The sequence below is a fragment of the Miscanthus floridulus genome, unplaced genomic scaffold (assembly GCF_019320115.1).
Source record: "Miscanthus floridulus cultivar M001 unplaced genomic scaffold, ASM1932011v1 fs_301_3, whole genome shotgun sequence".
Classification (NCBI taxonomy): domain Eukaryota; kingdom Viridiplantae; phylum Streptophyta; class Magnoliopsida; order Poales; family Poaceae; genus Miscanthus; species Miscanthus floridulus.
The window spans coordinates 59,769-69,753 of record NW_027096545.1 but is presented as its reverse complement, the minus strand read 5'-3'; the positions used below and the strand labels follow the sequence as shown (position 1 = coordinate 69,753).

General features: G+C 47.5%; 1 protein-coding gene and 1 pseudogene across 1 annotated transcript; both read left to right on the top strand.

Moving 5' to 3' along the window:
• Positions 1-4,553: 4,553 nt before the first annotated feature.
• LOC136531200 (protein Rf1, mitochondrial-like) lies at positions 4,554-7,029 on the top strand. Its single transcript, XM_066523889.1, has one exon. The coding sequence runs from the start codon at positions 4,578-4,580 to the stop codon at positions 6,897-6,899; it is 2,322 nt and encodes a 773-aa protein (XP_066379986.1). The 5' UTR covers positions 4,554-4,577; the 3' UTR covers positions 6,900-7,029.
• A 92-nt stretch (positions 7,030-7,121) lies between these two features.
• LOC136531198 (protein Rf1, mitochondrial-like) lies at positions 7,122-9,634 on the top strand (annotated as a pseudogene).
• Positions 9,635-9,985: the final 351 nt, after the last annotated feature.

Sequence of the window (9,985 nt, the reverse complement as noted above, 5' to 3'; positions counted from 1 at the left end):
CGTGCTCCCGCTTCCGGATGGTGATGCAAAGAGACACAAGATTTATACTGGTTCAGGCAATCGACGCCCTACGTCCAGTCTGAGAGATCGAACTTGTATTCCTTGCACCTAAGTGCTCGTAGTAGGGGGTTACAAGCTAAGGGAGAGAAGGAACTGGTCTCCGGTCTCGGCAGGGTGTCGTATGGGCCGTCTGAGACGTTGCTCTCAAGCGGCTGGAATGTGTGCCTGTATGCTACTGAGTCTCCTCCCCCCTCTAAGTGGCCCAAGTCTTCTCCTTTTATAGTTGAAGGGAGGACAAGGATGGTACATGTATTACTATGCGGCGTCATGCCAACAGGGGCGGCATGTCCGAACCCTGTGGCCTGTTCCTGTGGCGGCATGGTCGTCGGAGTGGTCCGTCCTTGGAGTACTAGGGCGGCGTGGTCGTCCCATCAGATCCTGTGCGTCGTGGGAGCCCCGGGAATGCCTCGGAGTGGACGCGGCGGCGAACGTGCAAGCCACTGTGGACGGACTGTGCGCGAGGCCGAGACTTGGTCGGTGCCGAGGCTTGCACTGCGGTGGGGGGGTCTCGGCAGGCACGAACCTCAAGATCGCCGAGGCCCTGGTGTACAGTGCCGAGGCCTTGAGCGGGCGGCTGATCATGGGTACAGCGTTAGGACACAGTGGCCGGTAATCCCCGTCGTACCCTGTCCTAGCCGGTATGGCGCTGATCGTGGACACAGTGTTAGGACACAGTGGCCGGTAATCCCCGTCGTACCCTGTCCCAGCCGGTATAGCGCTGATCGTGGACACAGTGTTAGGACACAGTGGCCGGTAATCCCCGCCGTGCCCAGTCCCGGCCGGTATGGCGCTGATGCGACCTCGGGTCGCGTCGGCCATTCTGTGGCGTTAAGCCACCGTCCGGCTGAGATTGTGGGAGTGGTTGAAGCATTAATGAGACATGACGCGCTGTCGGGAGGGTCGGCTGAGGCGGGGGGCGACGGACCGCGGACGAGCCGGCCTCGAGCGACATGGAGAATGAGGCCTCGCACGAGACGGAGATCAGGCTCCTTGCCGAGGCCTCGCGTGAGAGGCCTCGCGTGATACGGAGAACGCGCCTCCTGCCGAGGCCTTCCGTGGAGAGCCTCGGGCGAGGCGGAGACGGCGTTCCCTGCCGAGGCCTTCCCTGGGGAGCCTCGCACGAAGCGGAGTTTGCGTCAGGATGCCGAGACCTCCTGCTCGAGGCTCGAGGCGAGGAGGGGGAGGACCCAGTGGGCTCGGTCGTGGCGGGTGAGGGGCCCACAACTTACCTTCTAGCTTATTATTTTTTTAGATGGGACTTTAGCGACCCATTTGATGTTTTGCTTGGGGTACCCCATTCTAAGGTACCCGACACAATGCTACATTGAACACGATAATGAATTAGCCATTAATAATTTAATCATATGTAACTGCCTCGAAGAATATAGTGAACCAAAGTACTTACCGGTAAACCAGTAGCAAGGGGCCTCCCAATGGGCCATCGTTCCCAACACCAAACCTGGAGTAGGTAGGAGCAACCCCAAGGTTCGCATACCTTGAGGTGCGACGGCAAGCAACGCATAGCTATCGATACATCCATGCCAAGACTACGCTGCCCCAGTTGTACGCCGCTATGTTATCCCATGGCTGGTGTAGTATGCCAAGGAAGATCTAGTTGATGGTGTTGCCCGAGGTGTCTGGGAAGAGGAAAGCACCAAGGAAGTGCCAGAGCCACACTCTAGCGAACCTGTCGATCTGAGCCTCATCAGCCTATGGGTCAAGTAATCAAAGCGCTCTGTGATCCACGACGACAAAACACCGGAACTTTTCCTGAAATTCACCAAAGAAAATGAGACCCGATGGCTGCAGGAAAGCAATGCAAGTATTAAATATGCTTGAATTGCTCACTTATTTTTCTTTGAAACATCGTCGTCCGGTGGAAGAAAGCCATTGAACTGAGCCACCAGCTCCCTTCAGTGATCGTTGTCAACTTACCTGTCACTGGAAGTCCCCTCAACCGAAGGCCAAAGATAGCCTTCACGTCCTACATGGTCAAGGTCATCTCGCCGCAAAGTAGGTGGAACATGTGGGTCTCAGGCCTCCACCTGTTATATTGCCTCAAATTTGTTATAAGAATGTTTACGTACAATGAAGGCACTCGCACCTGTCTACAGCTGCAGTAAGTAGTGCTGGGTCAAAGGGTGAAAGACCGTAGTTGACAACACGGACAAGCTCGAGAAAGCCAACACGCCGTATGTACGGCGCGTAACGCTCGTCCCATTGGTGTGCCCTGGTGTGCGTGCGGGGCCTCAAAGAAGGCAAGGGCACCTTTGCGTCGGTGTCACTCAAGATATATGCTCGGTGCGGCTCGTCGTACTCCACCTCAAGAAGGGGTACAACGGATACTGCGTGGGAGGGGCCATCCTATTATAAATTGATAAACAAAGGGTTAGAGTATTCAAATTAACAGTATTCAAATTAATATTACGTAGCATTGCAAAATTTAAACTACTTGTTATGCAATAGGAACATAATATAAAAGCACATGTATATATTCAAAGTAACATTAACAGACATATTAAACAACTTTACTAGAAAAATAAGCAACTTCTATGTATGGACCTGCTGTCCACCAGTGTTTCTTATTAAATTATTACAATAGCTTGTCTGCATCTGCTAGAGCAGCTCATTATAATTTTAACCTAGGGATGAGTAGCCCAGTATTGAATTGATTGAGAACTATCATGTATGTCATACTTAGTCCTATACTCTATACTAATATGTCTAAAAATACAAGCCGTCTACTTTTTTCGCACAATGCTATGATGGACTCATAGCAGTACGATATCGACGATGTTGTGCATGATTTTAGAGGTTCTAGTGCTTTCAATATATGCTTGAGTTAAATGATCATTTGGATTAATATTTCCATGTAAGAAAACAAGCATATAACAATTTAAATCATAAAAACTCAACCAACCAAATTTGTCGCTATATATATGTATGTCTAGTGCACAAAAAACACATAAATAGATTTATATTTCACATGACTTTTAATTAGACATTTGTTTTCGCTATAATTAATAATACATTGTAAGAAAATTAACAATTAAAGTATATAAATAATAATACAATGTAAGATAAATTAACGGCTAAAGTATATTTTAAAAGAATCTCTCAATCTAATGGCTAACGAATAATATAAAGGGGTAGTGAAGGTACGAGGGTTTTGATTACGAAGAAATAGGCACCAAATTTCGCCTCAGCAAGGGTTGAACTGCAGTGAGGGCGTCTGTGTCGCACCGGCGTGCATGGCGCGGCAGGCGCTGCAGGCGGCGTCAGGCGCGGCGGACGGCGTGCAAGCGCGGCGGCAACGGCGCTGTGGGCAGGAGGGCAGGTAGGAGGGAGGGCGGGCGGCTCGCGGGCAGGCGGGTGGGAGGGTGGCTCGCGGGCGTTATTTATCTGGTCCTGCCGCGCCGTGGGCTATGGCGCGTCACTGCCGCGCCAAGATCGGTGGCGCGACAGACCCTGCCACGTCACCGGCCAGCGTCCCGGTCGTCGCCACGTCACCCCTCTCACCGCGCCACCATGCGCCATGGCAATAGACGCGGCAAAAAGTGTTAGTTTTGATTTTTTTTAACAATGTTAGATTTAAAATTAGTTTACAAAAAATATTAAAAATAAAAAAATTCATATATGTCAGGGCAAACCCACGACGATGGCCGGCAATCACCGGAGACTGCTAGCCGGCATCACTAAACATGAAGGCGCTTGTGGGTATTGAGATCTGCTAGCGAGTGCATTGGCGCCTTGCAGTGACGAGAAACTTTGACATTTGACACCGAATATGCACGCCTCATATATTTACATACACCTCTGGATATTTAACTCTATGCTTGCGAATTGTTTTAATTCAAGGGATTTTTGTTCATTTCTCTCTCTTTTTTTATTTTCTTTAATCTCTTCTCCTTTTTCAGGCCATCTAAACTGTAAAAAAATGCCCTGGAGAGGGATCTCAAAGGGGATCATAGCGTCAGCTAGTGGAGGACAACACCGTTGCAACTTCTAGTGTTACGGAGTTTGCTGAAACCCTAGCGTGTCGAGCGGCGTCGTGTGGCTTTGGAGGGGTTGCGGCGGGCGGTTCTCCTCCTGTGGTGGAGGGGCGGCGGAAGGAGGCAGTGGTGTTGCCACTTTTGTGTGCTGTCTAAGGAGGCAGTGGCCTTAACCGTCGGGAGCAGGCGGTCTAAGAATCGAGAGCCGAACGAATGACTTGAATCGATATGTATTACTAGGCCAACATTTTTGTCAGTTCAGGTGGCTTGAAAAAGGAGTAGAGATTAAAAAATTAGAAAATGAGAAAAATTCTTTGAATCAAAACAATTCAAAACCATACTTGAATTGCGTGTTAAGAGATGTATAGCATGCCATGTCAAATATTGTTAAGCTGAATGTCAAATGAGAGAGTAGTCATTAGTTCTGACCGAAGAGAACTCTGAACCTGGTGCTCGTCTCCTACGTCCTACCTCGCGGAACCAGTCGCGTCCTTCAAATCCTTATCCCACCCCACGGACACGGCAATGCCGTCTCGTGCCCGCATCTCCTCCGCCGTCTTCACCACCGCCGCTTCCTCCTCGCCGTCGACGCGCGCTCCCCACCTCGCCCTCGCCGTCGCCACGGCGCGGGTCCTGTCAGGGACGTTCCGCCCAGAGGAGGCACACCACCTGTTTGACGAATTGCTGCATCAAGCCACCCCCGTCCCCGAGCGCGCGCTGAACGGGTTCCTCTCCGCGCTCGCGCGTGCGCCGTCCTCCGCCGCCTGCAGAGATGGTCCTGCCCTTGCCGTCGCTCTCTTCAACCGCGCGTCTCGAGCTGACGGCCCGCAGGTGCTGTCCCCTACAGTCTGCACCTATGGCATCCTCATGGACTGCTGCACCCGCGCGCACCACCCGGAGCTAACGCTGGCCTTCTTCGGCCAGGTTCTCAAGACAGGCTTGGGCGTCAATACCATCATGATCACCAACCTTCTCAAGGGCCTTTGTGAAGCAAAGCGGACATACGAGGCTCTGGACATCCTTCTCCACAGAATGCCTGAGTTGGGCTGTGTGCCTGATGTTTTCTCGTACTGCATACTTCTGAAGAGCCTCTGCAACAACGGAAAGAGTGGTCAGGCATATGAATTGCTACGAATGATGGCTGAAAGGAAAGCTGTCTGCTCGCCCGACGTGGTTGCGTATAGTACGGTCATCGATGGCTTCTTTAAGGCGGGCGATGTTGCTAAAGCATGTGATCTATTCAATGAAATGGTACAGCGGGGAATTTCGCCTAATTTAGTGACTTATAACTCCGTTGTTCATGCACTGTGTAAGGCAAGAGCAGTGGACAAGGCAGAGGCTATCCTTCGACAAATGGTTGATAAAGGTGTTCTGCCAAATAACACGACGTATAGCAACTTGATCTATGGATATTCCTCTATGGGTCAATGGAAGGAGGCAGTGAGGGTATTTAAAGAAATGACAAGTCGAGGCATCCTACCAGATGTTGTTACTTTGAACTCGTTAATGGCTTCCCTTTGCAAGCATGGAAAAATCAAGGATGCTAGAGATGTTTTTGACTCAATGACAATGAAGGGCCAAAAACCTGATATTTTCTCCTACCAAATTATGCTCAACGGGTACGCTACTAAAGGATGCCTAGTTGATATGGCAGATCTCTTCAATTTGATGCTTGGAGACAGTATTGCACCTGACATCCATATTTTCAGTGTGCTGATCAAGGCATACGCTAACTGTGGAATGCTAGATAGGGCTACGATTATCTTCAATGAAATGAGGGAGCAAGGAGTGAAACCTGATGTGGTAAGTTACTATTGCCTGATTCAAGGTTTTTGTATTCATGGTGGTTTGCTGAAAGCCAAGGAATTGGCATTGGAAATGATGACTAAAGGTATGCATCCTGACATTGTTTTCTTCAGTTTGATAATAAACAACCTTTGCAAAGTGGGAAGGGTAATGGACGCACAAGATATTTTTGACTTTACTGTAAGTATTGGTCTGCATCCTACTGTTATGGTGTATAGTACGCTGATGGATGGGTACTGTCTAGTTGGCAAGATGGAGAAAGCATTAGAAGTATTTGATGCTATGATGTCAGCTGGCATTCAACCAAATGTTGTGGTGTACGGTACACTCGTTAATGGCTATTGTAAAGTTGGGAGGATCGATGAAGGGTTGAGACTTTTCAGAGAAATTTTGCATAAGGGAATAAAGCCTTCAACTAGTTTATACAACATCATACTTCATGGGTTATTTCAGGCTGGGAGAACAGTTCCTGCAAAGGTGAAATTTCATGAAATGACTGAAAGTGGAATCGCAATGGATACATATACTTACAGCATAATTCTTGGTGGACTTTTTAAAAACAGCTGCTCCGATGAAGCAATCTTGCTTTTCAAAGAACTACATGCAATGAATGTAAAGGTTGATATCACAACTCTCAATATCATGATAGCTGGACTGTTTCAAATCAGGAGAGTTGAAGAAGCCAAGGATCTGTTTGCTTCAATCTCAGGAAATGGACTGATACCTTGTGTTGTAACTTACACTGTAACGATGACAAATCTTATAAAAGAAGGATTGGTGGAAGAGGCAGACGATATGTTTTCATCCATGGAGAATGCTGGCTGTGAGGCGAATTCTCGATTGCTGAATCATGTGGTTAGAGAATTACTAGAGAAAAATGAAATAGTCAGGGCTGGAACTTACCTGTCCAAAATTGATGAGAGGAATTTCTCACTTGAACATTCAACCACAACGTTGATGATTGATCTCTTCTCAAGCAAAGGGACTTGTCGGGAACACATAAGATTTCTCCCTGCAAAGTATCATTTTCTTGCGTGTTGATTGTTAGTAAATCTTACAAGGAAGCATGGTTCTCCAAAAAGAACCATCTTGACTTGCTGTTTACACCTGGGAAATTAGCTGCAAGTTAAAAGTCAAGTAGATGTGAGATTTTCTCCCTGGTAGCATTAGGATATTTATCATGGCTGCTAATACAACTGATGTTGCACTTATGAAGAATGACTTCTGAATTCTGACAGAGAATGTAGCACTTGTGATCACAGAATGCATGATATAATGAACATTTTTGGAATCAGTCCACCTGCCGCTGGTAGGCTAAATGTGATCTTATCTAAAACAGTTAGTTCACTTAATGTGCATGTTTTCTTGGAAGATTTCTTCTCATTTGACCTGCTTGATATTCAGATGCTCATTTACTTTTTGATTCAACAATTCTGTACCGAATGTTTAGGTAAATGGCCTGATGAAGGAGCGTTTGATGTTTTTGGAAGCATATTCGCCCGGCGGATGGTGCAGCAGTGTTGATGTTTTAATCTCCAAACGGTGTGCTTTCCGTACACAACTGATGTGTGATTCTCTCTTGTAGCATGTTTAATCATGGCTGTTAACACAACCGACGTTGCAGTTATGAAGAATGAGATTGTGACTGCTGAATTCTGATGGAGAGTGTAGCATGCGTTGGTGATCTCTCTTGGCGACCTGGCAGAGCCACCGAGCTCCTCATGTGGCACTTGGGTTCTCTGCTCCATCATGGCACAGAAGCAGAACAGAAGCAGATCTCGGACTGGAGCTGGACGGAGGAGCTTGGGGACTTGGGGTCTCTGCTCATGACGCAAAACAGGGCACCTGAGGGCCAAGCGTTACGGTGTAAGAAGTCTCCTCCGCCTAGCTCTAGTCCGCATCTCCTTCGCCGTCTTCACCACCGCCGCTTCCTCCTCGCCGTCGCCGCGCGCTCCCCACCTCGCCCTCGCCGTCGCCACGGCGCGGGTCCTGTCAGGGACGTTCCGCCCAGAGGAGGCACACCACCTGTTCGACGAATTGCTGCGTCAAGCCACCCCCGTCCCCGAGCGCGCGCTGAACGGGTTCCTCTCCGCGCTCGCGCGTGCGCCGTCCTACGCCGCCTGCAGAGATGGTCCTGCCATTGCCGTCGCTCTCTTCAACCGCGCGTCTCGAGCGGACGGCCCACAGGTGCTGTCCCCTACAGTATGCACCTCATGGACTGCTGCACCCGCGCGCACCACCCGGAGCTAACGCTGGCCTTCTTCGGCCAGGTTCTCAAGACAGGCTTGGGCGTCAATACCATCATGATCACCAACCTTCTCAAGGGCCTTTGTGAAGCAAAGCTAACATACGAGGCTCTGGACATCCTTCTCCACAGAATGCCTAAGTTGGGCTGTGAGCCTGATGTTTTCTCGTACTGCATACTTCTGAAGAGCTTCTACAACGACGGAAAGAGTGGCCAGGCATATGAATTGCTACGAATGATGGCTGAAAGGAAAGTTGTCTGCTCGCCCGACGTGGTTGCGTATACTACGGTCATCGATGGCTTCTTTAAGGAGGGCGATGTTGCTAAAGCATGTGATCTGTTCAATGAAATGATGCAGCGGGGGATTTCACCAAATTTAGTGATTTATAGCTCCATTGTTCATGCACTATGTAACGCAAGAGCAATGGACACAAGGCAGAGGCTGTCCTTCGACAAATGGTTGATAAAGGTGTTCTGCCAAATAACAGGACGTATAACAACTTGATCTATGAATATTCCTCTATGGGTCAATGGAAGGAGGCAGTTAGGGTATTTAAAAAGATAACAAGTCAGGGCATCTTACCAAATGTTGTTACTTTGAAGTTTGAGCATGTTAATGGCTTCCCTATGCAAGCATGGAAAATACAAGGATGCTAGAGATGTTTTTGACTCAATGGCAATGAAGGGCCAAAGACCTAATGTTGTCTCCTACCATATTATGCTTAATGGGTACGCTACTCAAGGATGCCTAGTTGATCTGACAGATCTCTTCAATTTGATGCTAGGAGACAGTATTACACCTAACAGCCATATTTTCAATGTGCTGATCAAGGCATATGCTAAATGTGGAATGCTAGATAGGGCTATGATTATCTTCAATGAAATGAGGGAGCAAGTAGTGGAACCTAATGTCGTAACTTATTTGACAGTGATAGCTGCGCTTTGCAGAATTGGTAAGATGGATAATGCCGAGGAAAAATTTAATCAGATGATTGACCAAGGAGTAATACCCAGTATAGCTACTTACAGGTGCCTGGTTCAAGGTTTTTGCATTCATGGTGGTTTGACAAAAGCTAAGTAGTTGGTTTTGGAAATGATGAATAAAGGTATGCGTCCTGACATTGTTTCCTTCAGTTCGATAATAAACAACCTTTGCAAAGTGGGAAGGGTAATGGACGCACAAGATATTTTTGATTTAACTGTAAGTATTTGTCTGCATCCTACTGTTATGGTGTATAGTACGCTGATGGATGGGTACTGTCTAGTTGGCAAGATGGAGAAAGCATTAAGAGTATTTGATGCTATGGTGTCAGCTGGCATTGAACCAAATGTTGTAGTGTACGGTACACTTGTTAATGGCTATTGTAAAGTTGCCAAGATGGAGAAAGCATTAAGAGTATTTGATGCTATGGTGTCAGCTGGCATTGAACCAAATGTTGTAGTGTACGGTACACTTGTTAATGGCTATTGTAAAGTTGGAAGGATCGATGAAGGATTGAGACTTTTCAAAGAATTTTGCATAAGGGAATGAAGCCTTCAACTATTTTATACAGCATCATACTTGATGGGTTATTTCAGGCTGGGAGAACAGTTTCTGCATTGGAAATATTCCATGAAATGACTGAAAGCAGAATCTCAGTGCACACAAATACATGCAACATAGTTCTTGCTGAACTTTTTAAAAACAGTTGTTCTAATGAAGCAATCTTGCTTTTCAAAAAACTACGTGCAATCCTTGTAAAGATTGATATCAAAACTCTTACTATCATGATAGTTGGAATGTTTCAAACTAGGAGAGTTGAAGAAGCCAAGGATCTGTTTGCTTGAATCTCAGGAAATGGACTGGTGCCTTCTGTTGCGACATACAGTGTAATGATGACAA